This window comes from Lissotriton helveticus, chromosome 1_1 (genome assembly GCF_964261635.1).
Source record: "Lissotriton helveticus chromosome 1_1, aLisHel1.1, whole genome shotgun sequence".
Lineage (NCBI taxonomy): Eukaryota > Metazoa > Chordata > Amphibia > Caudata > Salamandridae > Lissotriton > Lissotriton helveticus.
The window spans coordinates 1,177,621,137-1,177,638,174 of NC_136057.1; the positions used below are offsets into that span (position 1 = coordinate 1,177,621,137).

General features: G+C 42.5%; 1 protein-coding gene across 1 annotated transcript in view; it reads left to right on the plus strand.

The window, feature by feature from the left end:
- PLXNB2 (plexin B2) overlaps positions 1–17,038 on the plus strand; it is a 774,855-nt gene that overhangs the window by 576,210 nt on the left and 181,607 nt on the right. Inside the window, exons 11-12 of the mRNA XM_078679101.1 lie at positions 5,361–5,478; positions 11,555–11,657. Coding sequence (XP_078535227.1) covers positions 5,361–5,478; positions 11,555–11,657 — 221 coding nt within the window. The remainder of the gene's footprint in view (positions 1–5,360; positions 5,479–11,554; positions 11,658–17,038) is intronic.

Sequence of the window (17,038 nt, forward strand, 5' to 3'; positions counted from 1 at the left end):
ACCTAGCCCTGAAACCTAAAAATACCCCTGTACCCCAAAACCCATACCTAGCCCTGAAACCTAAAAATACCCCTGTACCCCAAAACCCAAACCTAGCCCTGAAACTTAAAAATACCCCTGTACCCCAAAACCCATACCTAGCCCTGAAACCTAAAAATACCCCTGTACCCCAAAACCCAAACCTAGCCCTGAAACCTAAAAATACCCCTGTACCCCAAAACTAGCCCTGAAACCTAAAAATACCCCTGTACCCCAAAACCCAAACCTAGCCCTGAAACCTAAAAATACCCCTGTACCCCAAAACCCAAACCTAGCCCTGAAACCTAAAAATACCCCTGTACCCCAAAACCCATACATAGCCCTGAAACCTAAAAATACCCCTGTACCCCAAAACCGATACCTAGCCCTGAAACCTAAAAATACCCGTGTACTCCAAAACCCAATCCTAGCCCTGAAACCTAAAAATACCCCTGTACCCCATAACCCAAAACTAAATATATACTATTACTTAAATTAATTAATTTAATTTACATTTAAAAAAAAAAAATTAAAAAAATAACATACTTACCAATACTTACGTTGTAATGGCATGCGTTGTAATAGCATCTGCTATGTAATGTCATGCGTTGTAACGGATCCTGCGTTGTAATGGTGTGCGTTGTAACGGTGTGCGTTGTAATAGTTGCGTTGTAAGGGTTGTTTCCCAGTCTATATATATATATATATATATATATAAACCAAAGTATGTCCGTTTGTCCTTTATGCATTACTACACCATTCATCCGATCGGCATGAAACTTTGGGAAGTTGTTGAGTACACTCCCGCGAAGGTTTCTGACTAAAAAACAAAACAACAACAAAAAAAATCATATATGTATTTTTTTTAAAGTTGAGTACACTCCCGCGAAGGTTTCTGGCAACAAAAAAAAAGTTAAATATCGGCCCCCGGCCACCCAGAGCCCTCATAATCTTTCCAATACTGAACGTTTACACTTTCCGGTGCGACTCGCTTTTGCAATGACCATCAACAATGCACAAGGAAAATCGCTGCAAGTGTGTGGACTAGATTTGGAGAATCCGTGCTTCTCACATGGACAACTGTATGTGGCCAGCTCACGCGTCGGAAAACCTGATTTATTTGTCTACGCGCCAGACGGAAAAACAAAAAATATTGTGTATCCACAAGCACTCGAATAAAAAAACAGAATTAAAACAACACTTTGAAATGTTTTCCATGTTAAAATGAATAAGTTTCAATAAAAATGACACAATGTAAATTGAATGTTATCATAACAAGTTTCCTTAAATTTCCTTTCTTCGGAGATCGCAGCAACGTGCAACGGGTAAGCTATACTTCAATAAAAGTGGCCAACTTCTATTCTTGAACTATATCTATGTTTAAAACATGTCTTCTAGAGGAGTGTGTGTGGTGTATTTTGTGACTACCAGAAGTACCATTTTCTCGAAATCTCATTGAACACAATTTTACCATTTTAACTATTTGTTTTAAGGCACTTAAAAATGGAAAAATGTAGCCCACAAAAACAAATACATGTTTGCATTTATTTCAAGTGTTCAATGTTTTTTTGCAAAAACACTACCCAGTCCAACACTTGAAGAATTTACATGGACCAAAATGTATGTGTATTAGACATTGGGCCAGATGTACGAAGGTAAGCGTATGCAGTTAGCCAATTATTGCAATTCACTATTTAGGTAATCACAAACATCAATATACAAAATGTGTGTAACACATTTTGTGATTACCCGTGGATCGTAAATTGACCTACTTCTTTAATATTCATGAGGTAGGTCTCGGTTAGAGACCCATTGGGAATCTCAAAAATCACAGGGATGGTGGTCTGCTGGGGTCATCAGACCAACATTTCTGTGATTGCTTTTTAATAAATTTAAATGCAGCAAGTTTTCCTTTAAGGAAAAAGGGATGCGTTTCAAATAGAAAAATTAAAGTTTGCTTTTAATTTATTGATAGTAGGTAGGGGTCCGTGGGACAATTGCCTGCTCTAAAAAAAATGTTTTGACAAATATTCGCAAAAAGGAAGGGTCCCTTGGGGGGTGGGTGGACCCCTTCCCATTTGGGAATGGGTTACCACCTATTTATAAGTGGTAAAATGTTAATGTTTTGCACTCACATTTCAGTCGCAAAACATTCTCGCACCACTGCTATTCGTTATTAGGAAGGGATGCCCTCAACACAGCCCTTCCAAATACGGAATCACAAACCCAATTTGTGATTCTGTAATAGGTTAAGGTTACTAAATTGCAAATTGGGACTTTGTACATAGTAAAATGCATATTTTCTCTCGCAAACGACTGGACTCTGTTAATTGGTCCGCTTGCGAACAAAAAAAAGCTTTGTACATCTGTCCCATTGTGTTTTTTATTAACTCATGGTTCTGGTTTAATATTCTTAAACAAAAACCAGTTATGACAGATGTCCTAATGCAAAAAATAAGCATTCACTCTATTTTTTAGAGTAGATTTGACTTACTAATTAAAAGTAAAGCTCAAAGCATCAGAAGAAACATTTAGGACATTTGAAAAGAACGTGTCACATTTTCATAGTAATATGGAAGGGCAGCTGCTGCAGTGTCCTTAGCTGCATTATGTTCTTTGCCTGGGCCATTGAGGTTAACATCTGAAGTCTTGGAGCGATAAACTTTGTTTTGACTGAATTCAAGTATTATGAGCACAGAATGAGACGTGACTGCAAAATGGCAACATTTCAATGCTGTAGGTAAACGCGTCACATGTAAACCTCATTAGTTCAAGTCGAATCCGCTCCAAATGCATTTTCACCCCAACATTGGCATTTTAAGCATTTTTGGCACATTCAACCACAACAAAGTAAATGGCGCAATTGCCAGTTGGCCTGTGCGACTGCAGTAATGCACTCTGCAGTGGTATAATTTCATAAGTGCTTTACAAACGCATTACAGGACCTAAAAGCTGTTGGCCGCCCTTTAGTTTGTGTCTGGAGTGTACTGATTCATTTTACTGGTATTTCTCCGTGGTCTGGGTTAGGAAACGGTGGTTTTTAAGCGAACTGTTTTTTTTACTGCAGCAGCTGCAAATTATTTATATTAGGAGACTCTGTACTTATGCCTGGGCTGTGAACCACAGCCGTGATATAAATTGATGCTCACCTCAACATTAACGCCCCTGCTGGCCATTTGCCTTCAACGACCAGAGACTCTTTGCAGTTCTGCATTTAAGGAGCAAAGTAGCTGGGTCTGAGTTCCATTTGGTAATAATTTTGGATGGGATGGTAAGGTGAGAGTAAAGAAATGGCTCTTTGTGTGTCCTGACCCTTGAGACTTCTGCCATTCCCAATTTAGTGGAATTGCAAAATCCAGTTGACTGGATTTGCATTCATCAGACAGAATGAGATTGCTGGTGGTGGTTGATTTCTTTTGTTGTTGTTTTTGCTCTAGCAGTGTTTTTATTTGCAATGTGTGTTGGCCTGTTCGAACGACTATGGTTTTGCATATTCAACCTTTCTTAGCCATAGTTTCCCCAGATTTTTTCGATAATGTACCCCACCTGAAATGAGTCTAATTTCATGTGACCATTGTTGTTTTCAGAAATTAGTATCCACCTGTATACATGCGAAAATGTTCTGGTTGATGCCTGTGCTTGATCAGTGCTATTTCAAGATGGGGCTGGAGCAATTAGACTTCATAGTGACATTTGTATGTGATTCCTCACTCCAGCCCAGAAGTGAACGTAGTGGATTCTAAATCTAACATTCAATGTAACATATACATGCTTACATTTATTTTTAATGTTTTGGTTACAGAGCAACATACTAAAGGTGATATTTGCTTTGAAAACAATATTTTAGGCTTTAATTTGTAGCCTAAAACTACTTAACAACTCTAGTTTGGCTGCAATTGTGATTCATCACAGGTCAGACAGTTACCGGCGCTGTTCCCACATAAATGAAATGTTTTATTCGTGAAATCACTTTTGTTTACTGAATATGTTTTGTGATCATATGTGGATATTTCTGTCACTAACACCATGGAAAGGTGTGCAGAGACCTTTCAATTTATGAAACTTTTTCACCATGTGAGAGGGCAGACCCTGAAGGACTGGGACTAGGTGTCGGGTACAGCACAAGGCAGATTCATTGCCTCCTTCCTCCAACACCCAAACATAAGCCTTCTGAAGCTACTGCAGATCAACTGGGGAGATTTCTTGCCCATAATGGACATTTGCTGTGGAGAACCTGAAAACAATTAGCTGGAAACCTGCTCGCTGCAGGGGTTTCCAGGTAATTGTGAGTACACCATGTTGTATCTGCTCCTCACCGGTTAACCGTGTAATGGGAGCCGATATCGTGTGGCACAGTCTGATTTGGGAAGGTCTGTATACAGAACTAATTACTCCTTGATGACATTGAACTTACTAATTTTTTAGGACGGATAGAGCACTCTGAGCTGCCCAATTCCTTTCAAAGCTTGAACAGCAATACCACATGTAAAGTTAATTAGTGGAAGATTAGAGGCATTGGCGGGATCACAGTAATTTACTGCTTGCACTCTCCCACTGGTGCCAAACACGGTAAACATGGGCTGGTGCGGGGTCATATTTTTAGAGTTTCCACCCGAGGTCATTATGCGTACAGTCAATCTAAATCCTAGTCCATTACACTGTTTACCCTCAACATATGAAATGGCTCTGGCCCTTATGCTCCTAGTTATGCTAATATTTGCCACCTGTGGTGATTCTTATACCCCCTTAGTTTTTTGTTTCTAGAGTATAAGCGTGGTTGATTTACACACTGAGAACCAGACTAGCTCATTGGCAACTAGAGAAAATTAGGTTATTCAAGGGGTCCGATAGAAAAATGCACTGCTCGGTGAGGTCTTTTTAGCTTGAATAATTTTTCCCTGGGACATGTGCATGCAAGCTTTATCTAAATTAATATGTATACCTGTTAAAGTTGAACTGAGTTCGCTTTCCTGTTGGTGCTGGAGGTACACTATAAGTTTAGAAGTTTAAACTCCTCCTTTTTCATCGAGAGGGACTGACTGTGGTTCCCTTGCTACAAAGACCTGGGAGATTGACCATTTTTCAGATATCCGTAAACACTGAAAGAGTAACTATGTATTCAGTGGCCTCAATGGTACATTCACTTACCTGGTCTGCTTCTTGTCAGATCCACTGGCCAATTGCCATTGAGCACATTTTACTGTTTATCATAATATTGTATATTAACCATTCAATTTGGTCTCCGAACCACATCTACTTTAGGAATGTCTGCTCATGAGTATTAACCCATAATTTTATCCACGAGCCCATACAAATGCACATCTTTGTTTTTTTGTTTACAGATCACATTTTAGTTGCCATCAGTTTATACTTCAACAACAAAAATACCGTATTTTTTACATCAGGAACATACCCTTTTTACGACTGTGAAGCTGCGATGCATCTTTCACAAAATCTTCCGTAAGTATACTATTTGAATTGTGTGAGCATATCCTTACTCTCATAAAGTCTGCATATTTTACATTTGTAAATTGGAAAGGACTACTAACAAATTTTATTCGAAAGCTGAAAGGAGCTCCTGAAGGCTGGATCCTAGGTCTCTGCCTATGGTGGTATAACTTCTAAATGTGGTATAGTTGTAGGATGATGTGATGTTCTCAAAAACATATTTTTTCCCCTTCCTCATCTGCTGTCTCTTAGATGGAATAAATTGCTTTTTGAAGATTTTGTCCAAATTATTACTCCAAGGGCAGTCAAGCTTGGAGTGAATAATCCAGAAAAACGTTCTGTCCTACTACCTTTTGGGGCGCAGGATAATTTAAGGCTTCTAGAGTCCAAAATGACTGGCTGTCAATGAGGAGATCCCAGTTAAAGAAATGCGAAGTCACCCGCTCAGAGGGCAAAGAATGGATTTTTACATTGCTTTTAAAGTTTTGTTGTTGAACCATCATTACGCTACTATACAGCGGTTGTGCTGTGGATTGCCTTCAAACCTGTAAAAAATGTTCCACTTCCCCTTAAGATTTTGCATCATAAATCAGACACTAGACCTAGGGCCTGAGGTTTAGCTGTCCAGGATTTACAATTCCTTAGTGTTTCACTCTCTTGGATCACAGTGAAAACTACATTGAAAAGCCATCTCTGTTTGTTTCAACAGATTGCATGACTGCTGATGCACCAAGCCAAGCGTGCCTGACATTCATACATCTTTTATGTTGCTGGTAATGCCTGTTCCACTTCATGTGTTTATCCTCAAATCTACTTCAGTGTCAACATCCTGCCCTCAGGGGTATTGAGCCACCTTGCAAAGCTTAATGCAAGAAAGATCAGCAGTGTGTACAAGGCCTGAATGCAGCAATGATTAAGTCCAAAAGTTGTAATGTTTTTCACAACCTTTTTGATGTGGTTAAGATCAGCTATAACACCTTATAGGTAAGAGAAATGTGTTTGACACATATCTGAGAGCGACTGTAGGTACATGAACCAGTTAACATCTCAAGTGACAGTCCTCACCAGAGGCTCCTAATTAATGTTTAAAAATAATCAACACTTCAGTTACATGCTCTGCCCACCATTAGTGAAAGTGTAACACACACTCTTAAATACTTACACAGCCCTGCCAAGTATCAGGCGTGATGCGAACGCATTTCAGTGCGGTGGTCTGCCTCACCGCACTGAAATGCAATATCACACATTATAGCGCCTCCTTTGTGAAGCAGGAGCGCTACTAAAATGTACCATACTGAGAAAGCTGCGGTAGCAATGTACTCTCTGCACTTCTCCTCTGCGGCTCATGGGCTGACTCATCCGCACACAGGCAACTATATTAGCTGCTACAATGTATATAACAAAGTACACGCACCCGACACCACGTGGCAAATTGTATTCCGTGACTGCCATTAGGTGTCAGTATCGGAACTGCCCAATGGCTACTTCCGTTGCGTTCAAAGGCACTGTGTTTGCGAACAAATTGCCACCTGTGGCGCAAACGTGCAGCATGTTTTGAAGTCCCCCGACTGGACCCGCTCTGACTACAAGCGGCAGACTCATGAAAGAGACAGCTAGCAACATGATAAGAGAGGCGCGGCTCGCCCAGCGGCGGTGTTTATTAAATAAATGTGTCCCGCCGCGACCGGAATGACCTGACATCCGTCAACCCCACATGGGTGGCCAGGCTGAGAGAGAACCAGGACCTCCTCAGCCCATAGCACTGGCACCAGTCCACTGTGTGCACCGGCCCAGCCAGAATCATGCAGACTGGCGTTGGTTTCCACGGGAGTAAATTAGTCCATGAATACAGGCGTCTATGACCAGCCTGTTGCCTCGTAAAGAAGGTACTGTGCCTCAGCCTGCTACTTCTAATTGTACTGAACTGGTTATGTCTTTGAAAGCGCGCAATGACGATCCGGATCTGCCTGGGGCCATGTAACTGTGCAGTGATGTAGTCTGTCTCTGCAGTTTTGTGTGAAAGCGCATTAATTTGTTTTAGGCCAAGGTGACTTAGCGCCAGTGATTGTGGAGTCAATGATTTTGCAGGTAGCGGACACCGTGGGCAAGCCTGGGCGGTAGGCCGCTCAGCGTTTAAAGATTTTTATCAGCGTGATTGCTAATACTTTATGAAATAATACAGCCTCTTTGTTTCCCATTGCTTTTTTTTCTTTTTTCCCGCCGATTTCATGTAGCGCGAATTCGACCCGAAAGTATGGAAGCGCTTTAGATGAGCACCAGTTACGTTACACAATGATGCAGATACATTCATTTTGCTTCATTTTACTCGGTAGAAAGGGTCACTCATAGTCGTTGAAATGTCACTCATAATTGCTCAAAATTATGAACATGTCACACATAGCAATCCGAAACCTTGGCAGCTATTCTTACACAGTGCAAATATGAATCTAAACGACATTTTTGCATGTGCGTTAACCTTTGGATTCATGTGTTTTGGACACCAAACCGGGATTAGACCAGACCTTTGGTCATGTATCTCAGTTCATTGATATTAATACTGTTGATACAGGGTTAGCTAGTTAAATAATTATTGGTTGTGTGGTGAAATGTAGTAAGCGTGTTGAGATGTTTCTTATTCTCTTACTAGGGAAGGGACAATTTGTTTGTTCAATCATTGCATAAGGTAATTTCCGGCGCCAAATATATATATTGGAAACCTAATACAGAGCATCAACTGGGCATCCAAGAGGAACAAATAGGAAGAGCTCCAAAGATTAATGAGGGAAATCAAAAGCAACAAGATAATACACAAATGTAATTTCTGAATGTTTGAGATGGATGATTTTATTAAGAATTACACAATGAAATTTAAATTGCTCATTACTGGACTGAAGTTATCTGTCCTAAAGAACAGCTCCTACATAAGAATAGCAGTCTTGGGAAGCTGGCCATAATTCATTTTGAGCACAGTACTCAATTTTTAATAATTAGTGTAGATAGCCTGAATTTTGCCTGAAGCAATCGAGTGATCGACTAACTGAGCATGCACAGCAGTGTCTACTGAAAGGTACATGTTCATAGTCTCTTGTTGGTAAGAGAAATCAGTTTCTGCTTTATCATTTGTTTGCTGAGAGCACTGCATTCGCTGTGGCTCAGGGCCTAGAAGTTTATTTTTCTTTAAACACATTTTAAGGCTATTGGATGTGTACAAGTGTACATAGAAGGGTATAGCTCAATTTTTCAGTTATTCTCCACTGGACTGAAGCATTGATTAGGAGGTCACACGTTTGAGTACTAAGACCAACTGAGTCTTCCATTCTCCTGAAGGATGGTGAGTTGAGTACCTTAATTTGGGTACTGAGAACTTAGACATAGCAGAGGTGTGGAAGTGCTTTATAAAAGAAGCAACAAAAATATGTACACAGTTCATAAACTGATTTTCTGGCCCAGTGACCATAGTGGGATATTGTGGTACTGAGGGTTGAATTGTGTTGTGCTAAAGTTTCATATTTGAACTCTGGAATGTAAGACTTCTCTGCTAAGATTGGAAAGCCCCCAAACAGAGTGCTCTGTTTGGCAGATATCTTGTTTTAATATCTGTGCCAGTTAATGGTTCGAAATGAATGGTTAATTGTTTCGGGGGTGGGGGGGGATGGGGAGACCCAACATATAAGCATTAACTGTAGTCAGTGGACAATAGCACGGTCCTCTACTCCCTGCATAGGGTACGGATGACGAAGGTGTTGCCTCACTCTACTAAAATGGTTTTCAAAACGTGGAAAGACCCCTTAAAGGCTTTTCCGTGACCTGATAGGCTGAAGAGCGATACTCCGTTATAGGTCAGCACACCAATGCCCAGTGGTGGCTCCTCCGCTAAGGCGGAGGTGCATCCCCCCACTGCTTCGCTTCGCAGCAGTGAAGTAAAGGAAGCCTAAAATCATAATAACTTGTGTTATCATTTTATGTTTTCTTCTGTTGCAGCTTTGCATTTGGGACTGGGCGGCTCTGAAGACAGGGGAGGAGTGGTTTGCACACTCCTAAGTTCTCATGACCTTTTTGGCCCACCCAAACATTCATGTGCACTTCACATCTTCTCCCTGTGGGCTACATTACAGCCTGCGTGGAGAACATGCCCTGTCCCCCGTTCCGTGGCAGAGCGCCGATCCACAGCGCTCAGACCAATCGCAACGCGTTGTGATTGGCTATCTGGAGACTGGGAGCCAGGTGCTTCCTGCTGCTACCTGCTTCCTGCTGCAGGCCCGGATTCAGAATGAAGAGGACTGAGGAGAGGCAGCGACCGGCCATCAAAGGTTTTCCTTTTTTTAAAAACAATTTTCGCCCTGCCTCCGTCTCACCACCTGAATCCGCTAGTGGTCACTACGGCCAAGGCCTCAGGTGGCAGTACTGTACTTGAAGGATGTAGATGATGGGGCACACTAGGAATCTCATTTTTAGGAGCAGTAGTCTCCCAAACTCGTATGAAATCCCATGTAGCATTTCAGGATTGACGCCTTTCCTCACAATCTGGCCGCTACCTAAAACTTTGCCCTGACCCAAATACTGCTCCACATTGGAGACACCACTGGAGTTTACCCTGCTGGAGGCATAGATCCTAAACGTGCAAACACCCTTACAAGAAAATCGCAAGAGTAAAAAAAAAAAAAACATTGTCATCAATATACCTGACGCATTTTCTACACTTCGTATTCCTTGGAATACTGACTTGAGTACTTTGGATGGCAGAGCATGGCAGTCTGCACTCACCCCTCTCCTCCTCCCCACATGGGAAATGGCAATTGTATCAGACTAAGATAGTTTCAATATTTGCACACAAAATATTTTACCAGAACCCAATTGTGGGCGTGGTTGTTATGGGGTTGTAGAGTCAGAAGGCTCTGTGACTGAGTTCCCGAAACGCTCTGAGGCTAATTAATGGCCAGTAGCTCTTACACCACATACTCAAGAACTTTAAGACTTGGATACAGAAGGGCATCCCTCAGCTTAGCCCTGTTCGTTGCCAAAAGAGGTACAGCTCAGAGTTGAAGAGCTGCGGAATTCCATGTGTGAGCAGATGGGACGTGGTTGTGGACCATCGCAGAACAGTGAAGGCACCAATACATTAGAAGGTCTGGGGCCAGTGTATGGCTTATAGAGATGTCTCATAGCTTATATTTGTGAACATCGACTCGATTGAAGGCAAGGTACCAATTCATATCTGTTTTGTCACATACATATGTGTGCATTGTACATTCTGAAAAAAACATAATTTAAAATGTAACTTGTTTGTTTCCTCTTGCATAGAATACATGATTTACAGTGTTATTCTAGAATTGATCTTCATTCAAACAATATTTCAGTCCTGCACTGTCGCGGGTAGGTGGGACTTTCTTAATCTTATTTAACACCCATAATCACTTGCATGTGGGTCTCCAGACAGGCTTTTGGTCATCATCTAGGGGACCAGCGGATGCCCATAACTTACTTGACCTTTCTTGCACCAGACCCAGAATTGCAATGTTTGGAAACCCTTCAATGTGCTGCCATTGATCATCTTACTCATATTGCTCATGATACATATCCAAACCTGTCCTGTTCCTGGCAGCCCTCCCATACTAATATCTACATACATCTAGCTCATATACCTCACTTACTCACCCTATATATGCCACCAGATGCAAACACTGTCTGCCATACTGAACTGCCTCTGCACTCAGTGGGGTACTAGCGTTTTGTGGAAAACAATTTCCTTCACAAGGCTAATCCTCATTCTCTAGCTTTGGCTGATTCTAATTCACATGGTTTGGATTGTTGTCAATCGGCAGGCTGGGAATATGTGGTGTAAAAAATGGACATAGCAGCTGATTGATAGTTTTGTTCTTTCTTACGTTACAACCAGTAGTTGTCTTGAAAGTGTTAGAGTTTTTTAGCCATATGTCAGTCGAAACATGTAAAGAACACATTGCAGTCCTGAACAGCAGTAATGTGGAAAGAATGAGATCCAAATGACATCGGTGTCTACTGGAAGGTTGAATATGTAGGTCTGACAGTGTGAAAAATCATTAAAAGTGTGATATTGCTGTGCTTTCAGGTGCATCTCATGTGTGAGAAGTCAGTGGAATTGTCATTGGGATTATAATGTTCATAAATGTGAAGAGAAAAAGCAGAATGGAAATGAAATCCCTGAAAACACGGTAAGAACGCCCAGATGTACTTATACAAAGAATACCGTTTATCTGCATTTTTATAATCCAATTTTAACGTCAATTTGCCCACTGGAAGTGCGCCTTTCTTATTTAGGGTGAATTATGCACTTTGCCCCCCCTACATTCGCAAGTATCACACAGGTCTAGTTTTTGCCATCATATTATAAATAGTTTTGATTTGTACGCGGTGAAACTTCATTTTCGGCACAAGTGTTTCTGAGATGAACTTTAGTATGTGTGGCACAGGAACCGAAAGGAATGCCTGTCTTCTACCTACCTCAGGAACATTTCTTCAACCATCAGAACTGCTACATCCCTCTTTTAATTCAGGGAAGTGCTGAGGATGCACTTTTGCAAAGAGCACTACTTCTTGACAAACTACTAATTCTCTTTTCCATTAACTCACTTTAATAGCCCCCATGTGAAAACAATTGTGAGTCATAATCTTAGACTCTGGCTTTGAACTGTGCTCTATTTCCCCCGGCTTTATTTGTGCTTTTAAAAAATACCCATAAACATATGGACCACAGACAAATGTACAGTGGGTTCATAGTGAATCCACCCAGCTTTGATTCCCACCGAAACTGTATCACTTATTTTGCAGATTTCAGACCGTGTTGTGATATTTTCTTTTAGTGCAGAAAGATTTTTGAAGTAGTGAGCCTGAAAATCCTACAACATATGCACTAACTGTCTCGGTCATTATCTATAGCTGGTGAGAGCGAGTATGTCTCAACTAATGCCATGAAGGTACACTAGCAGTAGTGGGATGCTAGGGGCCGAATGTAAGACTTGACAGCACTTGTGGCAGCCTCTCTGAATGTCTGTGGGTGTGTGCAGTCATCCTATCATCACTGGGTGCAGCACTGGCCCCCACTTTCGATATGATTTGTGCTGCATTACTTAGTTTTCACTTCTTTAGAAGTACTCTTAAATTCATTTCCTGCATCTCTCATCACTATGGTCTGGTTTAGAGCTATGTTTCAAGCGTCTTCCTTAGATTGTGAAAGATATGACTTGGACAAAATAAGCTTTGCAGCCTATCCTCTTCTAGTGTATAGCCTCCCATGAGACTGCACCAGCAGTGGGCATTCTCTAAAGCTGAAGGCAAAACTAAACAGGCGCCTACTTCAGTGAGTTTGCTTGCATAGCCCAGCTCCCTCCCGCTCCAAACCACTGAAAGCACATTCCCACTTCAGTAGCGGTAGGATTAGCTATTGGTCAGGGCAATGGCGGCTCCCCCATTGGGGCGTGGGGGCGTCTCCCACTGCTTTCTTGCGGTGCGCGAAGGCAGAAATATAAACGGTAAAAACTACTATTTGTTTCTGCCTTCTCGCATTGCACGAAAGAAGTGCCTCTGTGCGTGGTTGGGGGTGGGCGGTCCGTCCTGCTCGAGGGCAGAGGGAGTGGCTTACCCACCGTTGTGGGTACTGACTGTTTGGTCGGTTTCAGGGCCGACCAAACAGTCCGTACTCGCAACAGTGGGTAAGCCCCCCCCCCCCGTACCCTCTCCCGCCCCTGCCCTCCAGCAGGCCGCCCACTCTCCCTTTTTCTCTATGCAGAGAAAATGTCCTGGCCGGGGTGCTCTCCTGCTGCGCCTACCAATCACGACGCTGCCATTTGAGCGTTGTGATTGGCTTGTGTAGGGGAGGGAAGCTGCCTGCTGGCTGCTTCCGGTGCCGGAACACGTGGACCCAGCTGCCGCTGCACCAGTACAGCGTGACTTGCCAGCAGAGGAAGCAGTGCGGTACCCGGCACTCGGGTATGTTTTATTTTAATTGTTTTATTCCCCACCCGAGACTCTCCACTCCCTCCCTCGAGGATGCAGGCCGCCGCTGCATTCCTGGTTCCCTAGGATTAGTGGGATTAGGCAGGTTAGATTTCCCTTGCTTCTTGTTTGTGCAGTGCCTCTTCCTGAAGCCTGAATTACCTGCTGAACCGGTCTGTCCTCAGAGATCCGAGAAACAGACGAGTGGCACCTGTGTCTCTTTCTCTCTCTATGTCCCTCTCTCTCCCGTCTTCAATTACCCCCAATAATCTTTGACTGTTTGTGCGTGTGTGTGTGTTTGTGTGTCAACAGAGAGTGAGCGTCAACAAAGGGTGCGGAAGGTCTGGGATTCTCGAGGGCATTGACAGAGTGCCAACAGCCTCTCAGCCCTCCCCACTGCAACAGAATATAGATAGGGGGGTTGGTAAAGAGCCCTGTCCCATAGAGAAAGTGATAAATCCTGAGTTTTGATAGGGACAACGTCATCCACTTTCGCTTGCTGCCCCTTTCTGTCTCCCTTTACCGTCACTCACTTCAGCTTGGAAATACCCGCTGCGTTTTGCAACTTCTGTTCACTGTCTCTTGGCGTCATGCTCAGCACTATCATCTCACTACATCTTGCTGACAAGCGTCTGTCCCTCATCACCTGCTGCACTCTGCTGCACTTCCCTCTCTGCTGTCCGCCTCTCACTTTTACGGTCTTCATGTTTTGCTAGCCAGGCTGTCTCATTAACGCCACACTGTACCCCAATGTACTTTAACTGCCCGTTTGTTTCATTCCACTTCTGTCATCTGTTGCCCTCACTGCCCTACACTTCAGTCACTGATAACCACTGCTTTACATTCCATTCACTGTGAGCATCGTCGCCAAGCACTACTCGTTATTGTCCTAATCTGCCCAATGCCGTCATCCATGGCTTATTTATTTGCTCTGTCATGCCTTGTACCTCGATTTCACTCTGGTGTGTGGTAGGTCGAAAGATGAGTTACTAATACGTGAGGTAGAGAAAAATGTCATACAGTATAAAGGCAGAGAGAGGTGAAGTAGAGAAAGGTGAGGCAGAAAGAGAGGGGAAAGGTAGAGCGTAAGCCGTGGAAGACAGCAGGAGGTAAGAGTAAGCTGCAGCGAGGTAGAGAAGCTGTGCAATGTAAAGAGGGTGAGTAATGTAGGGAGACTAAGGTGATAAAACAAGGGATACGTGAGGTATAGAAAGATATAGGTAGGGAGTAGACAGCGTTTTTGACAGAGAGAGAGAGATATACAAGGGAGGGGGATAACATTCTTGCTTTCTGAAACATCCTTGAAAATGCACCATTTGGCCGCTCTTTTTCCAAAATATCCTTTATGTTCGCGCTCGCTACGTTCGATCTCCACAGTGTACTACAGGCAATTTTTAAGCCCCACCATTTTCAAATGTCACCAGCCACCGCAGAGATTGGGCATCACTAGTTCCTGTGTGTTGTCACTGAGTGGAAGGTGGGAGATCTTTGCCACACAATTGCCCTATGGGTTATCACAGGAATACTAGCTATCCACAGGATGTTTTAACTTCTTTTCCTTGGGCTCCTTATCACAGACAAGCCCACAAATCATTACCGTCTCAGATAAGTAGTTGTGTGTATGTGCGTGTATGTTTCATTTTTTACACAGTGGCATTCAAGACTACGTAGTTAATGTTCAGCCATGCTTTCCATTGAAAAGGCATGTTTCGATTTACTTATTTGGCCTCATGAACAAATCTGCACCAAATACTGAGCAACTGAGTCCAATTTATTTCAATTCCGCGCAGGGAAAAAAGTTAATTGGGGATTGTAGGGCTGCAATTGGAAGGTGAGAAGGGGCAAAAAAATGTGTTCTCCCATTATAGCTCTCAGAAAAAATCTTGTTGCAGGTACAGCAAAAAACGTGAAATAAATTTGGCATGAAAGTAGACCTTTACTCCGAAATAGTGTTGATGTTGGGTGTAAGTCTATTTAGTCGTTTTTGAGATATTAGCATTTAAAAAAATATATATATAAAAGATGAGCCTATTGGCTTTATGAAGGGATCAGCAAATGAACGCATCTAAAGCAGACCTATTGTCTGTCAGAAATCACAAGCATACATTTAATTAATTCATACAGTGCAATGTTTAATAAGTGATTGTCATAAAAAAAGTCCACAAAAAAGGTTTCCTTTAAAAAAAGTCCACAAAATGTAGTTATATTCACCACGATTTTCCCATACAAATGTTTTGTTCAGTCATCCACTCGCATTGACTTAAGTAAATCCCGCTTATGGCAATACGGGCTGGGCCTCAAGGTTTATATGGTTTGAGATAGTCCTGTTGATCTAGCATTTAAAGGAAGTGAAGACTGAATGTAAACTTTGGAAATTGACACTCAATGGGTAAAAAAGGCTACGTTATGAAATTTAGTTGAGAACAACCAGTTGCACAATTTTGACCAACTTTAACATTCCGTCCTCTGTCCTCATAACTCCATTATGAGTTAAAACTTTGAAGGTTTATTGAGAAAACATTGGTTATATGGACCTCGATCTGTACAGCACAAATGTCTACAAATTAAGTTTCTTGTGGAAAGTTGTCATGACAAAAAGATCCTGAAATTCCATATTTGAGAGAACAGCAGACTATATGATATTGTCATAGTAATGTAACATAGAACCCATGTTAGGTTTGAAATTGCTTGGTGCACTACCATCTCCGTCCCGTGAAGAGTCAGAGTAGTATATGTAGAATGAACCATAAATTGTCCAAAGAGATATTTAACAAAAATCAGCAAAATACACTGCTTAAGAGAGGACCATGAAATCTGTACAGTAAGGTTATGTTAACGTGGCAGAGACGCGCAGTGCATGCAAATTCAGGTCATGGTAACTACACCAAGGAGTGCAATAGCAGCAAACAACATGTTTGAGGCATGTGTGCTGTAGCTACACATGCTTTGCATACTCCTGCAATCTAGTGTTGGGTCGGGGTGTTTGCAAGTTGTTGTTCTTCGAAGAAGTCTTTCCTAGTCACAAGGTAAGGTGACTCCTCCTTTCAGTGATGCATGGTCATCGACTCCATTGATTGTTTTTTTCTGCCATCGGTTTCGAACATGGATTGCTGAGCTCCAGTTCGAAACCGTTCTTTGGGTTCCCTTTGAGGCGCAGTCTCTCTACCCTTGTTGGTATTGTTCCCGTACGCATTTCCCACTTCTCCGCATATCGTTTAAACTTCGGAATCGACTTTCGATCGGGAAGCTTCGTAGACTGCCTTCGAGGCCTAACTGAGCCCGGTCATCTCTTCTTCGATAGATCGGACTCAGTTTAAATTCTGTCCTCAGTTCCACGCGAAGTATCTGCACATTGATTCACACAAGGTGTGCAACTTGTGCTTGTCTCTGGAGCACAAGGAAGAAGACTGCGATGCTTGCAGATCGTTCCGATCAAAAAAGAATCTTCGTGATCATCTGGTTCGATGTCGAGAGATGCAGCTTCAAATCATCGAACAGACATCAGCGGCAGACTAGGAGGAGGTCTTCTCCCAACAAGACTCGAGCTAGACCTCAACGTCGAAGAACTGCCGCAGGGACACGGTGACGTGAGTACCGAAGA